This window comes from Dermacentor variabilis, chromosome 11 (assembly GCF_050947875.1).
Source record: "Dermacentor variabilis isolate Ectoservices chromosome 11, ASM5094787v1, whole genome shotgun sequence".
NCBI lineage: Eukaryota > Metazoa > Arthropoda > Arachnida > Ixodida > Ixodidae > Dermacentor > Dermacentor variabilis.
Window position 1 is genome coordinate 20,540,409 of NC_134578.1, and position 20,188 is coordinate 20,560,596.

The 20,188-nt window shown below is 44.8% G+C and overlaps 1 protein-coding gene across 1 annotated transcript in view; it reads left to right on the top strand.

Annotated features, from left to right (window-relative positions):
• The first annotated feature begins 3,862 nt into the window (after positions 1-3,862).
• pcx (pecanex) overlaps positions 3,863-20,188 on the top strand; it is a 93,742-nt gene continuing 77,416 nt past the window's right edge. Inside the window, exons 1-5 of the mRNA XM_075674331.1 lie at positions 3,863-4,202; positions 10,029-10,228; positions 12,446-12,663; positions 14,218-14,370; positions 17,905-17,976. Coding sequence (XP_075530446.1) covers positions 4,050-4,202; positions 10,029-10,228; positions 12,446-12,663; positions 14,218-14,370; positions 17,905-17,976 — 796 coding nt within the window. The 5' untranslated portion in view covers positions 3,863-4,049. The remainder of the gene's footprint in view (positions 4,203-10,028; positions 10,229-12,445; positions 12,664-14,217; positions 14,371-17,904; positions 17,977-20,188) is intronic.

The window sequence follows — 20,188 nt, forward strand, 5'->3', positions numbered from 1 at the left end:
TGAACGAGAGAACGAGGCCTTCTCTGTGCGCTGCGCTCAAGAAACGTCGAGGGACGCCCGACTTCGGTTATGAGCATCATCGAGCGACATCCCTCCGGACAGCGGATGCAGTCCCCTGACCATCGGGATCTCCTTCCCCCGGCGGGGCGGTCTGTTACGTTTCGCCTACGACGCGCGGTATAGCCGGCGCGGATGCAACGGACGCGGGGGCTTCGTTCAAAGCGGCAGACATTTTGGCCCGTTCGGCGCCGCCGCTACGCCTCCCCGCCAAGCGCGTCCAGGCATGTTCCAATGCCACGTGTCTTCATGTGCGTGTGTGAGTGTATGTGCATATTGGTGCCCACGCTTGTCGAAGCGCGGCAGCCGGGGAGAGGAGCTCCCAACAACTGTGAAGCGAGGGGTCTGACAGGCGCCGACACGACGGCTGCGCCACCTTATCCCATTGTGCCCGAGTGGCGCCGATACGACGCTGCGCCACCTTATCCCTTTGTGCCCGAGCGGCACAGTCACGTGCTCGTCTATAGAGGGGTTCCTTCTTGCCCTCAACTGCGAGAGTATAAAAGCAGCTGCCCCCGGACACCAAAGAGGGCTCCGATTTCTTCTGTTGAGTAAAGTGCACTCCCGTCTCTCTACTTCGGTCAACCTGACCGCCAACTCTTTGCGATGTTAGAATAAACAAGTTGTTTTGTTGTTACCAGTCGACTCATGCTTTGCCGGGACCTTCGGATGCTTCCAGTTGTACCCCAGGCCGCCAGGCCAACGCTACCCTTGGGGCTTGCGACCCAGGTGCAACAACGGGCGTCAGCGCCGAGTTCCCAACTCGTGCCAGCGGCGCGATTACAACAGGATCATCATGGGCAACAGTGGCACAATCGGATACACTCTTCAAAGAGCAACAAAAAGGTCCAAGGACACGCGCGAGGCATCGGCCTCAGCTGCTCAGCTCCAAAATCAAAGTTTCTTCTCATTCACCCCAAAGGCTCTTACCCTTCGGCAAATTCAATATCTATGGATGATGACCTCATTCCAGGGGTAAACAACATAAGTATTCTAGGCCTCCACATTTCCAATAACGGTTCAAATTCCATGGCTGTAGGTGCCATACGGAGGTCGGTGCAGAATACCTCCGCCCACATAAAGAGGATTTCTGGTCGCCCCAGGGGGATATGCGAAGCAGACACGGGCTGCCTGGTCCAAGCGTTCTGCCTCTATAACATAACTTACTCCCTCCCCTGTCCGCACCAGAGAGACCAGGTAGATCGCCTCGTCCGCACAGCATACAAAACTCCCATGCACTTTCCTAAGAGTACCACTACAAGTAAACTTCTCCAGACTGGGGTGCACAATACGATTGTTGAATCAGTGGAAGCATACCTCATTAGCTATTACAGCCGTCTTTCCCAGTCTGGAACAAGTGGGCAGCTCCTTAGGCGCCTCAAAATCAACTTCATGGGATGAACCCCCCCCCCCCGACTTCTACCCCCGATTGCATTATCGACTGTGTCTACATTCCACCGTTACCGAAAAATGCCGAAAAATGCAATTGCTCACTCATGCGGAATACATCTTCTCAGACTCGAAAAGCGCGATTCGTAACTTTTCTATGCGTCCAATTCACGCACCCGCCTACCGTATCCTACAATTGTGCACCCCTGTTCCCAAACGCTTGGTCACCATCCTATGGGTTCCAGCGCACTGTGGGCATCCGGGAATACAGCCTCCCACGAACAAGCGCGAGCACTCATCAACCGGGCTGTGGACTATCTCTCTTCCTTTCGCAGCGCGCAGGAATGCTTACTAAGCTATCGTGAAATTACACTACCGCAATTCCCGCGTGAGCTACCCTCCACCTCACAAATCTCTCTCCCAGGTTGAGCATATCGTTTGCCGTTGACTCCAAACGAGCGCTTTGATTTCTCATTTCATCCATTCTCTAATTCATCAGGGTAACGCCTTACACCACTGTCGTCACTGCTCAAGACTGCGAGCCGAATTTAATCATATGCATGGTTATTATCGAAACAAACCTACTCCCCCCTTTGAGGCAGCTGAATGACAGAAGCGTTGGGAGGCCGCTCTGCTTAGCTCACGGCCGGAATACCAACTCAGGATCGTATGCTGGGCCATAGGGGCTCACCGAAGCACAAGGACTTTCGGCCACCTAGAGCTTCTTGAAGGCCCCACCGTCTTCCTCTTCCCCTGACCCCATCCCCTCCTCACCTGGCCCAGCCCTTGGTGTCAATAAAGTGGTTTCCTCCTCCTCCTCCCACTGCGTCGTCCTTAGCTAACCTTATTTTACTTCGAAGTGGTTGCTGCGACACACGACAGCGCATGGCACAACTTATTCGACGCGCAGCTGCGGCAGTGCGCGCCGCATTTTACTGCGGAGTGTACGAACATGGCGCGCTGCCTGTGAAGCGCCGGTAGAGTTCAGTGGGTACCGAAAACTACGACTTTGACGTATATATCACAGCGTAATATAACCTACGCGCATCTATGTTAAAGAACAGCAATCAAGTAACTGTCACAATGTCAAGAATACGCGCCTACACGTATCTCGCATATCAAGGACATGAGAACTTTTCATGTTGATGCAATTGTGCGTGTGAGACAACCCTGTGCAACGACAAGAAATAAAGCCTACAGCTGCGCAGAAATTCGGTTCCGACATTGCTTTTAGAACAACAGGCAGAGAGAAGAGAAACATGATCGTACCTGGCGAGATGCAGTCGTCTCGACAGAAATTTCCCGAGCACAGAAATTTCACTGACGCCGTTGTCCACCGGAGCACGTATCCGCAGTTCCATCGCTCAAAGATGAGAACACAGCCACAAAATGCTTCACTCAGTTCGAATGACACTTCGCAGAAGTACTATCCATATGTGCGAGGCTGCGCGCTACCGACAAGATTTCTTTTCACCACCTAACCGCCGATAAAACTCGAACACACTGTACTGGCAAACCGCAGAAGAAACGTCGAACCGGCCAAGCTGCGTCATGGTTTCGGAATCGCTGATAAGACGTTGCGCGGCCCGTTCGGCGAAACGATTTTAATGCGAAGCATTGTTTGGGAACATCAACCAATATGAGTCTATCCACTATCTATCTATATCTAGCCTCCTACACTAGCGGGGCTGGCGGTGCTTACCAGCTTTATAGCTGCTGGGTATGAGCTCAAGTTCGCGTTGCCGGCGTGGTCGCGGCATCGTTGTCATTCGAGCTCCGTCATCCGACCGTTTCTCGCGTACTAACCTGCGCCGAGCCAGATAGCGCGCGTATAGAGATCCGGATATGTTGGATGCGAAACACCGGATGGTCGTTTGCACGAACACCGATTTAAAAGCAAGTTTCCTACCCCGTGCACGTCTACCGGCTACTGACGCTCACAAAGAAGCTCTTGGAAGACCGCTAGCTTGGTCGAGGAATGCGTTAACTCGGACATAGCCTTTCTCGGAGGTTTACTTGAGCAGTGTGGGTATTCTGCAAGTGGCCATCTAGTGAATATGTCCATTTCGTATGCTGCTGAAGTGCTGATCGGCTGGGAGCGCGTGGTGGTTGCGCATTTCTGTTTTCAACGTAGGAAGTGTGAGGTACATGACCAACCCTGCTCGAAGCCTTCAAAGTCAGACTGTAATTATCGTAGGCGGCGGCGTTACATAACATAATCTGCATGTACGTTGGTAAACATTCATTTTGTAGCTCTGTTTAGGTCTGTGATTTCAGAGCAAGTAAATTTATGTAACACTAAAAGCCCATCCAAACAAACTACAGTGATTCGGAAACCGAAACCGTATCAAAACTGTAGCCCTCAGCAAGTAGCCGGCATTCGCAACGGCATAGCATCGCTCGCCACAGTTAACTTTCTTTTTTTTACTTGTAAATGGAGTCATGGAGTGTCGTTCCCATCACTGTGCAATGAACCCATTGGGAAATTGCATTTGTTTGAGGCCTGTGCGGACACGATGAGTGACCGTTGGAAGGCGAGCAGCGAAATGATAGGCGGACACAGAATACGGACTCGTTCGCAGCGGCGCGAGGTGCACCCGTAGATGGGTTCCCAAACATTGGAGATACTCCGTCAAGGGGTCTGGGCTAGTTTCACGGGAGGCTGGTTCTACGATCCGAGGCAGGACCATGAGTCCAACATTCTGCACCTCTACCTCTGGTTGTTCCTGCTGTGCCTGCCGTTCTCGTTGCACATGGTGAGAGACCCTCCGAAGATTCTCCGGTTGCACCGTGACCCGTGTGCTGTTGTCCCCTCCTCGCTGTGTGCTCAAAGCGTGCTACACCTTGTTATATGTAGGCTTGATGTCATTTCAGCGTTACGCGTAACCGGATGCTCGCGGTTACACTTTTTTTCGCGTTAGTTACGAAACGTTAGTTCTGTAACGGCTGTGAGCAGCCACTTGTTGCGAGTCTGTGTTTAGCATAAGTGACAAGGTGGAGCACACCTCCTGCAGCAGATAAGACACGTTGAAAAGAAGTGTAATTGGAGTTGGCCCTGAAGCTGATTACTTATCTGATACAATGATTTGCAATATTTGTTCAAATTGTATCACTGCTTTTAACTTTAAACGAGCCTCTTTGTAATGAGGGTTCAATTATAGCAGCGCTCTATTGGGCAGCTCGACTGCTCATCGCTGGATTCACTGCAGCGTTGACATTGCACGTTGCACGTGTGTTTACATATGCTACAGTTTAGGCTCTTTGTCGACGTTACTGCATTTATCTAAAAGTTTCTTTGGGATTTGTGTGCACAATTGTATGGTGTACCTGTCGGGTATGTACAGTTTCTCGCCAGTCATCTCGAGGTGCTAGAGGTAATGAATCCGGCCAAGTGCGTTGTGCATTTTTGTTATATCTCGCACGTATTCGCGCAAAACAAGTAAGGCTACAAATTTTAGAGCAACAGCGCAGCATCGTAAGTCACAGAGATATATCAGCATTGTACCTCAGTGTGTCGAAATTCACCTGAATGTGCATTTATAAATAGAAGCACTGTTTAAACAAATTCAGTTGCGTACACTAGGTGTTCAGTGAAGTAAATTGGTGCTTCTTCACATGAAGTTGTTACTGGAGGGCATATTGGCTCATGCACCCAAGATATTTAGCAGTCCAGTTATCCTGAAACATTGGATTGACATTGATGCTTGGACTATGGATGTGATGCCCGTAGCACGTCATTGCAAAAGCTCTAACCGTGCACATTGAATTTGGAACCATCTATATTTAGTTTAGTGTAGTTTCAGGTGTGACAGAAAAACTAATTCATAAAATTAAAATGATCCAATGTATCGCGTACAATCCTGATGTAGCAAGTGTTCTCATTCAACAAATACAAACACCCGCTACGCCGCCTTAGTGGCTGTGGAATTCTTGTGCTGAGCACATGGTTGTAAGTTCAATTCCTAACCATACTGGACACATACTGACGAGAGCAGAATCGCAAAACTAATTACGGCAGAACTCGTCTAATGATGACTGTTGACAGTAATGCAATTAAATTTGCGCGATGTCTAGCGCACTACTTCCTGACATCATGTTTGTTTGGACATGTAGTGGACAGGTAGTGGACATTCCAAGACTTCCCTTTCTTTGGCTATACGCGGCATACTCCGGCATTGTCGTACTTTGCTATGCCACTCGCTTGCCAAGGTCGCACGTTAGCATTGTGGCATGATGGCAGCTGTATAAGGTCTCTAGAACATACAGATGTGGTATGACGACAGTGAGATGAAGATTGTAAACGATGACAGCGTGACGAAGACATTAAGACAGTGGGATGATCACAATGGTACAACAGATGCATGATAGCAACTGTCTTATGACAACACAATGACGACGATGGCAGGACCATGGCAAGATAATCTTGATTGAATGATGACAGCATGATTACGATAGAATGACGAAGAAGGAATGACGTCAATAGATCGACAAATGCAGTATGATCACAGAGGAATTACATTGCCGAAGAGATGATGATCGTAAAACGAAAACGTGATGGCGTGATGAGAGTTGGATGTCAAAGTTAGAATGATGGCGATGGAACGACCGCGACGACATCATGGCAACAGTACGACAACACATGCGTGATGACGATGCATGACCATAGTATGAGGACAATGAGGTGACGACTGTATCATGAAGCCCGCATGATGACAATGGCGTGACAACAATGGCATGACAGAAGTCGATGATGACAATTATAGTATGACCACAATGGTCCGACAACGGATACATGATAGGCACTGTCTGATGATAATCGCATGACAACGGCGGCATAATTGTGATGAAATGACAACAGCTTTATTTGATAGAAGGGTAAGGAAAGTTTGACATCTACAGAACAAAAAAGATGGTGTGTTGACAATGGCATGATGACGATGACATGAGGATGTTAGAATTATGACATTGGAACCACGACGACGGTATGACAACGTATGCGTGATGACGATTGCATGACAATGCTATGAGGACAATGGGATGGCAACAAGTGTTTGATGACAGTGGCATGACGATGACTGCATCGCGAAGCCTGTGTGACGACGACAGCATGACGAGAGTCAGATCACAAAGCTGGATTGACGGCGATAGAATGACCACAACGGTGTCATGACAGCAGTGGGACAAAAAATGCATGACGATGACAGCATGGCAACAGTTGGATGACAACAATGCAATGACTGTGAAGGCATTGTGAGCACATAGCTAGTGGCTCGAGCTATTCGGCAACTTGGGCCACTGGTTTTGCATAGAAGGCGTGACAACCACGACATGACGAGAAGCAAATCACGAAGCTGTAATGAGGACGATGGAATGACCACGATGACATCATCACCACAAGCACATATGTAGTGGCCCTAGCTGGTAGACAACTTGGGTCACTGGGTCCGAGTAAAAGTATACATACATAAGCTCAAAATGGTTGAAGTAAGCAATGACTGCTAATGCCCTGGAGCCTTTAAGACTTCAACCACTGTTAACAGAAAAATAGTGCTCTAAGCGTTTTCAAGGAGATCTGTGCAACCTTCAGCATCATTGACACTGAACAGCTGTATGTTTCAGGCTGCTGTTATGACACATAGGTGATTATGTCAACACAGAAATTGGCACGTTGCAAACCTAGACTATCATGGGGAGCTGAAGGTGGGGTTTCTCAGGCAGATGCTGTGCTGCAATTTTTCTTCTGTGGCTGAGCTGTACTTCTTTAATTTATTCTTGTGATATTGGAAATGTTGCCAAAAAGTAGGTTGCCAGCTTCTTTGCAACACTCATCTTTCACATCCGTTGCATCACCTTATTGCTAGTTTCAGATTGTCCCGAGCACTACGACGTGAACTGCTATGTGTGCTTCATGAACCATTGCTTCTTTCAGCACTCTTAGTTCATCATGAATGAAAAATGCAATATATATTGAGGGCGGCTCAATGAAATAAATCTTAGAGTATAACTCCACAGTGGGTTATGAAGGACGCTGTAAGGGAGGGATCCAGACCAGTTTTGACCACCTGTAGTTTTTTTTTGACATACACCTAAATCTCTTTACTCAAGTTTTTGAATTTTGGCCCCATTGAAATGCAGCTACCATAGCTGGGAATGGTACCCACAACCTTGCACCCAGCGGCAGAATGTCATAGCCACTGTCGCATCAAGATTTATTTATTTATTTATTTATTTATTTATTTATTTATTAATACTGTCCATCTCAATGGGCATTATAACAGGAGGACAAGAAAAGAGACAAGGAATTTAGTACAAGGAAAAAGAAAAACATACAACAATATGTCATGCAATTGAGGGCTGTAAAGCATGCAACAAAGTCTATAAAAATTGCACAGACAAAATGACATTAGCACTTGGCTAGTATGAGGACAAACGCAAAACATAACACTGTTTCAAAATTGCAAGGCTAGCAAATCGCTTTTGATTAGTTTAGAGAAACGAGCTAAAGATGTACTACTGGTAATGGAGGGGTCAGCTTATTCCATTCTGTGATTGCCTGGGGAAAAAATGAGAGTGAGGGCATTTGTATGGAATTTGTAAGACGCAAGGGTATGGCAATGTTTCTGGCTGGTAGTTCTCGATGTGGATTGCTTAATATAACGGGACATGTCTATACTTAGATGGTCGTGTAACAGTTGGTACATTACCTTTAAGTGCTACAATTTTGCCCCATTTTTTATTATTAATAATTCAGCCTTCTTAAGCAGTTCTGTGGGCGAATCTGGTCAGTTAAATTTGTTAGAAATGAGCCTAAGTGCTTTTATTTCAACTCCTTCGAGCTTGTTGGTTAGTTTCTTGTGTAGGGAAGCCAAGCAGTGTTTGCGTGTTCCAGGAAAGTGTATAATAGGCCAGTAACTTTGTGTCTGGTGGTGCTAGCTGTAATTGTCTTTTTAGAAAAAGCAGTCTTTTTAGTGTAGATGATGTGATGTATGGAATATGAGAATCCCATCATAGATCTTGCGACAGTGTGACACATAGGTATTTGTTCCCCTTAACTTTATAGACAGGTTAGTTGAATTAGTGGTATAATTCAAGTTGGATGAATGTGTTTTTCTAGTTATGGATAACAGAGTGGACTTTGTTTCCATTAATGTGCATTTGCCAGTCACTGCACCACACTGCAACTGCCTCTAAGACTGTATTTAAGATGATGTGGTCATCATGGGAATTGATTTCTTTGTACAGAATGCAGTCTGCGAACAACCTGCATCCAACATTAACAGATGAAGGCAGATCGTTTAAAAAAATTAAGAGTAATACTGGTGCGGAAACACTACCCTGCGGTATGCCAGAGGTCACCGGTACGACTAGGGATTGAGGGGTTATAGCCTCTGCCAGCGTCTCTTCGCGTTTAGTCCAAGCCTCCACTTGACATATCAAGAAATGATAAAAAAATTTAAAGGGCCACCAAAGAGAAAGATATGTTGAGCCATACTAGTCAATTACCTTTTTACAATACAAAAAGAAACGAGCCAGTCTTGTCGTGAGAGGAAGCTTTGGTAAGCCAGGAAAGATGCAAAGACAAAAGGCAGGTGGCTACTTTTCCTTGAACTTCCCACACCGGCTTCCCGCAAAGTATATTTTGGCGGGGTTTAATTGGACCCTGTTAATTTTTTATCGGTAGAGATTGGCTACATTGCACTCTGAGTGAGCCAATCACTGAAGAATGGCAAATTTGAAGAAATTTTACTGCACCACGATGGTATGGATATGGAAAAAAAAGATACTTCGAAACTTGTGGCATCACACTGACCTATCAGTGCTAGGGTTTTGGTATGAAATTAAGAAAAGAGTGGCAGTCTGTCCTTCATTTCTTCTTTTTCTACTAATCAACCTCATACCTCGAACTTATCTGTATTTGTAACAATACTTTATCTACATGCACAAACTTAGTATTTCTGTTTAGTGTCCGTTTAAATGGACAAAAAATAAAATGACTTCATGGAATCGGATGAACAAGCCTGCAGAGAATCCATGTCCCAATATTCTCAGACATTCCTCCCCCCCCCCCCCCCCCATTCAAAGCTCTTACTCTACTCTACCTAGTTGACCATGGCACTGCCCCTCAACGAAACAAAGCTACAGGTCTCAAGAATTGCCATGGATTGTCAATGAAGCACAATTGCCAGCCACTTCTGTCGTGTGGCACTGCCATATACTTCGTTAAGCAGAGGTCGTGTGTTGAGTAGGGGAACATTCTAGAATACCGCGGATGGCCGTCTAGACATCTAAATTATTTCCCTTTCTGTCTTGCCAGCTGTGGTGGCTCAGTGGCTATGCGTTCTGCTGCTGAGCACATGGTTGCAGGTTCGAAACCCAGCTGCAGTGGCCACATTTTGGCACAAGCGAAATGCTAAAGCTCATGTGCTTAGATTTAGGTGGGCATTATAGAACCCTGGGGGCTCCGAAATTATCTACATTGCTATACTTCAGTTTCACTGCTGGCTCCAGTGTTGCTTTGGGACATTGAATCTCATGAATGACTGATAAAGCAATCAACTATTCTTTGCCTTTTTTTTTCCCAGTTCCTCAGGCCGGCATTGCCTGTCTGGTTGTGCTATGCGGCCATTGTGGGTGCGCTGTTTGCGACGCTCAAGATCATCAACGTGCGGCTCCACCAAATGTTTGACAGCGGGGAGTGCGTCGAAGAGTCAAGCGATGATTCAAACCGGTCCGTGTCCGCAGACCATACTGGACAAAGCTCGCAGGGCCATGGCTCAAAAAAGTAAGCACTGTTGTGATGCTTGTCCGTGTTGGCTATTTCCTATCTGTTCTGTTACGCATTACACTCAGTCATTGATAGGAGTTCCAGGTCATCTCTACACTTACCAACAACCTGGGGAGCGAACGGGGTTATACTGAAGTAAATCTGATATTTGATTGGTCGTGCTTTATTTCAGTGAGTATTCTGCTACTATAGCAGAACCAAAAATGCAAAATCCAATACAACAGTGGTTATAGTGTATTAAATATTTGTTTGCTCAGCAGCTCATAGTATGTATTCTTGTAGCAAAAATGTCAAATACTTGGCAAAAACTATTTGGAGTGGTACATTCGGGATGTACATGCATATCTTGGTCAATGGCTTGGCGGGCTCGCAGCCAGCTAGCACATGTGCTGAACCCATGTGGTTACTGTGGTGAAAAGTGAATTTCTAATTCAGACTGTTTATGTGCCAGCATAAACAGTCTGAAGGTTTAGTCTGTTTATGTTATCAGCATGGCAAGCCACCATTGGGCTATCAGAATTGAGGAGATACCCCTTGCTGGGTCCAACAGAGTCAACATACACTTGTATGTCTTTCGTATTGACTCAATCTCAAATTCTTATTCACCAATGTAAGTGCGTGCACTTTTAACGATTATTGCATATAATGAACATATTTTCACATCAGTTGCTACTTGATATTAACAAGGTTCTGCTCTACAAGCTCCACCCACAAGACTACATCGCACTGGCTCCCTGTGCCACTGAGGTCCAAAACAGTTTATGAGAGACAATGTCATTGACAGAAGTTTGCCTCCATTAATTAAGACATCACAGAAACGAGTGTATCTATACAAATTCTGTGAGTTGGACAATGGTGGGAATGCCACTGAATTCTTAGGTTCTCATTTACTATTGTCTGGTACATTTTTTCTGTTTATTATATAAGCGGATTCAAGCTTGTAGCTTTGCCGAGACACTTGCGAAATCCTCCATTTACCAGTCGTGGTGTTTGGGCAGGTTGGCTTTGAACAACTTTTGGCTCAGAAATGTTCTTGTAATGTATTTGCTTGGCTTAACGAGTCTGTTTATCTCGTCGAATTCTGGATGGCTTTCACTGATTCAAATGTGTGCCCAACTCTTGGGATAAAGTAGAAGAGAAGCCTGAGGGCCGTCACCATCACTGTTCATCACCAGGTGGCGTTACAGTGAACAGAATAACCACTGATTGACTGGTTTGTATGAATACCTCTACAAGATTGATTACCCTCTCGCAATCATGTAATGGAAACATGATGTACGATATGGCTTGTCACATTCACTTAGTGATTTGTTGCATAGTTACATCTAAATTGTGGCTTGAAGGCACGCATGCTATCTTTTAATGTGGAAATGTCAGCCTGATATGACCCGTCAGACATTTCTTTTTTCTCTCATTAAAGTAGTAGTTCTTCAGTTCTATTGGCCATATTGCCAGCTAGGTGTTCCCTTTAAGAACAGACCCTGCTGTACATAGTATATGTAACTGTGCCATGTCTGTTTGAACTACTAGGCGCCTGCATCATCTGGTGAGGTGCTGTTCAATAATTATCAGTAAGAAAGAAACCTTCTCAGGTGTATGCCAGTCCAAGCAGCTCATACAACAAAGGAAGTGAAGCTGTGTAAGGCAGTTACTGCACCCTTTGAATTCCTAGGGGGCTGCCACTGCCCAGAATCTACCCAAGACTTTGCAAATTCTTCACTTATTCGAAGGAGTGCCTTTGCTATGCCCTATCCTTTTCAAATGCTCCATTATATCCGAGCTTAGTGCTTCTGTACTCTTCATTATAACTAACGCACGTTCCCGCCTTGCAGTGTTGGCATATGGCAGTACATTCTCACCGATGCCCTGGTTGCAGGTTGCATTGCTGGAGGTTTGACATTTGATACTGACCACATCGCCACCGCATGAAAGCCTTTGTGGAACTTCCTTTAAAAGCTTCCCCGTGAAATTTGACAATTACCATCCCTGCAGAGTTACCTCGATTGCTTCCATATCTGTTCCATTGCTTGTTTAATAACACGTTTATTCAAGGTGAAGTTTCATTGCAGTTGGCCTTTATGTGCCTGTCCTGTTCTCTGTAATCGTATTTGATGCTGTTAAAGCACCATGGATGCTGTAAAGCAAGGTGAACCAGCTAATCCAGGTCAAGGCATTGTTCTAACTAGACTGATGACGACGGGGTGCCCGGTGCAGGGATTCGGAGCACATCGAAATGGCCGTCTTGAAGCAGCGGCCGGATGAGGAGACGCCACCCGTGCAATGCAGCTCGCGAAACTCCTTCAATGATGGGGCCCAGGCCCAGATCCACCCGGGCAGCGCGGTGGCTTCCACTGCCTCCATGGAGCTGCTGGGGCGGCTGGCCCGCTCCGATGACTTCGAGATGAAGTCGCACACTGGTGTCTGTGGAATCGGTGAGTGGCAGACACTGGTACAGCTATCAGGGTGGCAGATATATATATATATATATATAAAATAATGGCTGTAAAATTTTCAGAAGTGGCTGAAAAAAAGAAAGCCAGTCTATGGCGTAGATTGGTGAGAAAGTAGCTGGTAGGTGACTGTCCCTGGGAGCAGGAATATGGGCATGTTAGTATATACCGTATTTACTTGTAAGATGTGCCCTCGTGTAAGACTTGAACCCACACTTTGTAGGTCATAAACTTGGCAATGTTTCGCGAAAATTACGTTACAAAATAGTTAGCTTCAGTGATGATTTAAGCAACATTGACAGCGGGAGCGATAAAGAATAAAATGGAACTTGATCAGTGGTGGTGAATGTGGAATAAATGTGTGTGTAGGGCATGTTGTCAATGGTTCCTAACATTGTCCATGGTTTAGCACGATTCCACTAAACAAATTACACGTCTTGCATGAGTAAATTCTGTAGACGCACATCCCTCTTCAGGTTCTACTTTACGCTGCTGGTACTACATTTAGTTTTAATATATATCTTGCTTCCTCATAATCATTGAAAAGATACAACAGTACAACATATCAACAATTTCTTGGCAAGTTTTCATGCATCAACAAATTTTGTTTCCATTTCATTTCTCGGCTTGCCAGCCACGTTGGCTCACTGGCAAGGGCGCATTGCTGCTGACCATGAGGCCGTGGGTTCAATTCCCTGTTGCAGTAATTACATTCCAGGAGGGGGGGGGGGGGGCGGCAGAGTGCAAAAATGCTGATGTTCTTAGGCATAGGTGTGCTTTGAAAAAACAGTTGGAACGAGTTTGTGACGACCCCCCCTCCCCCCAACTTATATGTGGCATCCCCTATAGCCCACTGTGCAGGTTTCACGACATTAAACCCCATAATTGAATTTTCAGTGCTTTATTTCTAAAAGATATCTCAGGTGCAGTACTGTAGCATAGTTGGCTGTTACATGGCAGGTGTACTTGGAAAATTCGCAGCCACTTGAGAAATTTGCCAGATTTAAATTTAAACAGAACTAAACATGGTTGTCCACATGATCACATACTGTTGTCGCAAACAAGAGCCCCCCCCCCCCCCCCCCAAACACTATGTTCTAGCTCCTTCTTATACTAGCACATTTTGAGCATAATTGCGTGACAGTGCCCACAGAAACAGTGTGTTTACGTATGCGTGTGTGTTTAGGTTTTTCTTTTCTTTCTTTTTATCCTTCTCTCTCTCACCTATTGCATCCCCTTGCCCCTCCCTCAGCACAGGGTAGCCAACTGGAGATAATCTCGGATTACCCTCCCTGTCTTTCCTTTGCATTTCTCTCTCTCTCTCTCTCTTTGAGCATAATAATAAATTTTGGAGCACAAATTCAGTCAGAGGTGTCTCAACATGTATGCAGTACGTTTTAGGCATCATTATTTCGGTGGTTGGGACTATTTTGTTGCCGCACACTTGCTTGACTGGGCTTCTGTGTGTTGACCTTAAGGGATGTTGGAGCATCTGCAATTGATTCCTTTGGCCCTCTGCGTTCCGTCACTATCCAGACCTCCAAGTGGACGTGCATCATCGGAACAGTTCAGGCAGTTCAGGTGGCTCAGCCTCCGTTAAACAGGAGAGGGGATTTCACGGGACTGGCTCGGCGGCTCCAGGGCCGGGGAGTCCAGACTTTGGGCTTGTTGATGAAGTGTTGAAGGAAGGTGGGTGTCCCGGCTGACTTTTGCTTACGTAAAAGCTTTGTTTGTTTGGCGTCTCTGAGAATTGGACTTGTCACAGGATGAACTTGCGAAGTGTTTAGTCTAGGCATGGGCCACCACCCCATTTGTGATTGTTGTGGAGTTGTTTGATAAATGTGGATTATCAAGTCCGTGATGGAACATACGGAGAACGGCACTTTGCGGTCCATAGACAGTGATGAAGTACTGTATGAAAATGATAATGGTGGACATTAAAGGTAAATAAAATTCCACTATCCAGAGGTAAACTTTGCTGGTTTCACTTCTCTGTTCCAGACTTGGAGGCAGCCTACGTTTTTCTTACATAATTCAGGTGCATGTTAGCTTTATACTTTGTTTTGGGGCACTGATCTCCTGTTGTATGTTTGTTTTCAACTTCGAGCTAAAAAAAAAAAACTGGCTGCTTTTAAGATTTGGTGTCGTGTTAAAATTAGAAAAATACTGCCAAGTGAAGCAGGAGGTGTTTCAGCATTATTTGACTAGCTGAATAACTCAGTATATTTAATTTTGCTGGTCCCATCAAGGTTCAAATAACGTAAGTCAACTGCATTCTAAATTTCTTTTGACATTATATTTTGTAGATATATTGATTTTTTTGTTTTTCATTCAAGTGGCCAGGAAACTTCGAACATTACAAATTTCTTGTAATTATCTCTTAAACAATTTTTCTAGCAACCTTTGCATTTAAGGGGAGATACGGGGCCGAAAGGCAAGCGTTTGAACCAACATGCCAGTTTTAACAAAATTTGGCAGAATGCTCCGTCTTGTCATTACAATATGTAACAAATTTAATTACCATAGCGCAAATGAGAAAAAAAGTTATTCATGTCCCATTGAGCAAATGAGTGTGTCACTTTCGGAAAAATATTGTTTTAAAAATTATGGAGTTATAAAAATACTTCCTCTATAATTGGCGCCCTAAGTTACTGGACAGCGGCAATCGCTAGCAAGTGTATGCCCTCTTCTCTAGAAATCAAATCACTTCTTGTACCTCACACATTTTTAGCCTAAAAATGATCTTGCAAACAGTTTTCGTCATTGTAGTTTCGAAACAATGGTGTTCCCAAAAGTGTGAATTGACCAACAAGTGGGAACTGAGAAAAATCGACTCAAAGGCTTCATAACATACCATTTTATCCTCCCAGCAACAATGATCAGTTGAACGTCCCTGCTGCATGGAATAGACCCTCTTCAGCTTGGCGCCGCTCAGCGGCAACTGCTTCTGTTTTGCAGTGCTTTTTAGCATTCTGACGCTTTTCTGTGTCGAAGACTTCTTGGCGGGCATAGTCTAACCGCAGTGGCGGCTACCTGCCGATCACAATAAGCTAGCAAAAAAATCAAGAGCAAACGAATAACTAGCGCTGACAATAATGAAAATCAATTACGAAGGAACAGCGCCAACGAAGACGATCACAAGTGGGGAGAACGACACAGGACAAGCGCCAGGACAGGATGGCGCTTGTCCTGTGTCGTTCTCCCCACTTGTGATCGTCTTCGTTGGCGCTGTTCCTTCATAATTCAAGTATGCACCATCTAGCCCAAATGAATGTTGTCCTCAACAATGAAAATCAAGTTGGTTATCTAAACCTAGCAGGCGGGAAAAATGGAGTCTCATGTATCTCATTTCCACCAATCCAAGCTTCAGTTTCGGTTCGGCAGGCAATTCAGACAAGCTGTGGCCAAAAATGTGCCTTTGTTTCGTTTTGTTTTGAGAGTTTTTTGATACTCCCAACAGAAAGTCTCTCATCAGTAGAAAGCGTAACAGAAGGTCTCTCATCTCTAGAAAGCTTGAAAATCAAACTTTCCGGTGAGTAAATTGACTCTTCGTTAGGCTCCCCTCCCACTCCGTGGCCACATCTTGAATACGGTTTCATAGGCGCTTTTGATATGAAATCTGTGCCGTCACCATGTATATAAAAGCTAATTTTCTCCTTTTCTATTGTGTAAATAATAACCAAACTTGGTGAGGGGCTTCTGTATATGTTTAGAAATGCAAAACGAACAAAATTAGAAAATGAAATTTTCTGTTGGAAGTTGAGATTTTAGCCCTGTGTCCCTCCTAAAAACCCCAACTAGCTATCTGCAAGTTACGATGCTGTATCATATGCTAAAGCATTGTATATGGCGACAAAATGTTCTTAGCCCCATGAAAAAGGGTCATATTTTTATGGTAAGACAAGCGTTAATACAATAGCAAATGGATTTTTTGGACTCCAAGAATTTAAACTTGATGGATATTTCTGACTTCATATATGCACCAGCGGCATTCCCATAGAGCTAATGCACCCTCGCGACTGATTTTTCAGGCGAACTTAGGCCTCAAAGTTCAATTTTCTGGACCAAATCACTCGTTCTGGGCCACATACCCGATCTTGGCGTGGCTTAGTTTCCAGTGGCTTGCTCTAATGGCGTCCAAGATTAGAAGGTGCATGCGATCAATAGAGAGAGTGCCATGATTCCATCTAGGAGGCTATGCCCGCCCTTCCTCGGCTAACAAAATGCTCCAGGGGACTCCACTTTTTACTTTTTTTCTTTCTTTTTTTTGGTCAGCCCTGAGAAGTTATTTCCGTTGTACACCCAGCAACGGAAAAGCGCCCCGTGACTTCTACAACACCAGTCGGAACCTTGCCCTTTCATTGACGGTATATGGAGAACGTCGCTCTTGTGCAAATGCAAGCAGATCTGATTGCCTCCAGGCATAGTATGAGGCAGGGCACTGTTAGAGATTTTTTAAGGCCGCTCTAAGCCTGATAAATTTAATTTTTTTTTTGGCTCAATGTATATTTCAGGCCATTTGATTTTTCGGACTGTTTTCAGTTTCGTGAGGTCCAGAAAATCGGTTGGCCACTGTATTCCTAAAATATATTTTTTTGAGAATAAAAATGTGTTCAAAATATGTTACACTTGCTTGTTATTACGGTCCTTGAAACTTATGCACTTATTTGTGCACCACATTCAACTATATTTTTATTTCACTTACTGTATGACATCTGCAGCTTCTGTTATGGCTTGTACTTTATCATTTTATAATAAATGTTCGAATTCTAGTGATGTCAGTAGCTGTTTTATTTAGTTATTGTGTTTACATTGATGGTTCTGTATTGCCCACTTTACTCACTGCCTCCATGTAGCAGCACTGGCCGAACATTTCAAATTCTGCTGGAACAAAATGGTGGGGTGATCTGTCACAGCAGTGTCGAAAACCTTGTGTTCACCGTAGCCATCACAGATGGCGCCACCGTTTTATTGCAACGAAATTGCCATGATTTGAGCGGCGTCGCATCAGACACTCACTTCGAATTAATTGTGGATGAAACTAGTAAGTAATGCCTGCAAACATGGTTAATAAGGTAAACGTACTATGGAATGCTAGCTCTGTGCAAAACTTGAGTATGAATGAGCAAGTGGTTTAGTAGGAAGAATCATGTACACTTGGTTCTTCTATTTATGCAAGTCATTGCAAGAACCTTGTTCATTGCATTGTTGCCCCTTGTGCAGTGTCGGACCTGAAGTCTGGGGCCGTTTCAATGCTGCCTGCACCAGTGGGATTGTCTACTGGTGACGAGCTTGGTGAGTCTGGAGCTTTCTAGCAGCATAATAGCACAATTGTACTGCCGGTTTCTGAAACATCAGTGTTGCATTATTAAAATTTGAGTCTTTGAGGTAAAATTTTTGCTGACCAAGGTTCACGGTTTACATATGCCACAGTTGTAGCATATTGTCAGAATATGCATGATAATTGTCAGTGTGAATATAAATGAGCAAAATTTCACTAATTAACCTTGTGGGTGATAACTTTAGGGAGGTGCATTGTAGTTGCAGTATTTTAAGTCAGCCAGCATTCAGTGCATAACCTTTTGCTAGGAAGCTTTTCCCTAACACCAGTTTTGAGAAAGATGGGCCCCAAATGTGCTATGAAATGCTATGCTGTTCAAATTAATGTTTTTTCCTGTACAACTTTTCTTTACACAGTGCAAAAACCTAATAAATGGAACAGCAGTGTATTTCACTGCTGATTAAAGCTGATGCCTTGAGTTCTGGCTAGCTTCATTTCTGTAGTTACATGTTACAACATGCCCCTTAAAATAATTACTAAAGGAACAACAAATAAAAATTTTTTTAAGTTGTTTTAGTTAATTACTCCCCCAAAGTACCAAAAATGAGCTACCCTTATTATCAGGGGAGGCCTGCTAATCCAGAAAAAAACAAAGTGGGAGATGGATGGCGTCGCCTCGTTGAAATTCTCGCACTAGCTAGCCATGACACCGTTAAATTTATTCGGTTAAGATTGACTATGTTGTATTCTTGCAGAATTGTAGAATAAACTGAGCGACGTTGACCACGGTATGAAAAATTGCTTTTGAAACCATGTTGCCACACTAACTTATGGGTGCTGATGTCTTGGCATGAGATTGAAAACTTTGGTTTTAACTTATTTTTTCTTTGTCTGATAAACCAGTTACAGTGAAACCTCGTTAATGCATACGTGGCGGGAATGCAGCATAAGTAAGCACTAAACCGTAGCAAGCACTAACAACCATGTACAAGTTTGCGTTTCCTGACGTGTGCCATCGCTGCCTACAAAAAAAATTAATGTGATGCTGCTTTAAACGTTGGCCAAAATATGCACTAGGAAGCGCAGGAAAATTCTCGCTCTCTCACTCGACTGTGCATTAGCACAGAAGCAACACTCCACAGTGGCAATATCAAAAGAGCATCTCAAAGCTTGCGACAGCGAACACAGTGGTAGACAAGACTGCTGTGCAGACAACTTGTGCGTCTTCTCCCAATGTGTAAATGCGCATATTTACAGTGGTCTGCTACTCAACAAAGGCAGCGCTGCTTCATCGAAACGTGGTACCTGATGACATATGATGCCGATCGTCCCATGCAATTTGTGTGCAGCACATCACCTACAAAGCGCGCGTCGTCACCAAGATTCGTCACTCTGCCGGGACGCTTGCTGAAGCTGTATTCTCCAGTGATCACTTTTGGGGAATGTTTTGATTTCCCGAATGCCAAAAGTGCTGTCGGTCGTATATGTCGACTTACCCAGGGCCGAGTCTTGCCAAAGTGAAACGTGAAACTATCGCGGAAAGTGACTTTTCGCATGGGCATGTTTGCCGGCAGATCTGGCGTCTGTGCTGTGGGCTTCATGCCAACGCTGCACCTGGAGGCACGCGGATTTGGTGCCAACAGCGCGTATCTTGAAGCAGTCCTGCTCAAAAAGTCGGAACAAGAAGAGCGGTGCTTTTGGGTTATCTCTTATCTAAAAGCGCAGAGCAGGCTGACTACAGCGCTAGGTGCTGTCAAGCAGATAGCCGAAGATGTTTATCGCGATAAGGTTGGTGGCAACAAGTCGTACCGGTACGCCGGTCGGTGGTTATATTCATTGTTGAGGCTGATACCATGCCTCCGTGCATTTCAGATGCTTATCCATAAAGCATTGCTGCACTCACGCCAAAGCAGGGCTCATTGGTCGACCGGTCTCTGTACTTACCTAAAAGGCGGAAAAGACTTTGCGACACAGCATTGCATCTGCTGCACGAAGAAATGAGGCAGTGCGGTTAACAAAAGGGATTGTGGTGTGAACTAACCGGTAGTCATACGACGAGCCATTACTGCTTCAGCAGTCAGCCGATACATGAGGCCCTATGGAGACTGGGTCTGAGATTTATTGCAACTACATTTTAACCATTAGTGCGTTTTAGGCAGGCACATATTAACGAGGTTTTACTGTGCTTTGACATTGATGAAACTAAAGTTCGAAAGAATAATTTAT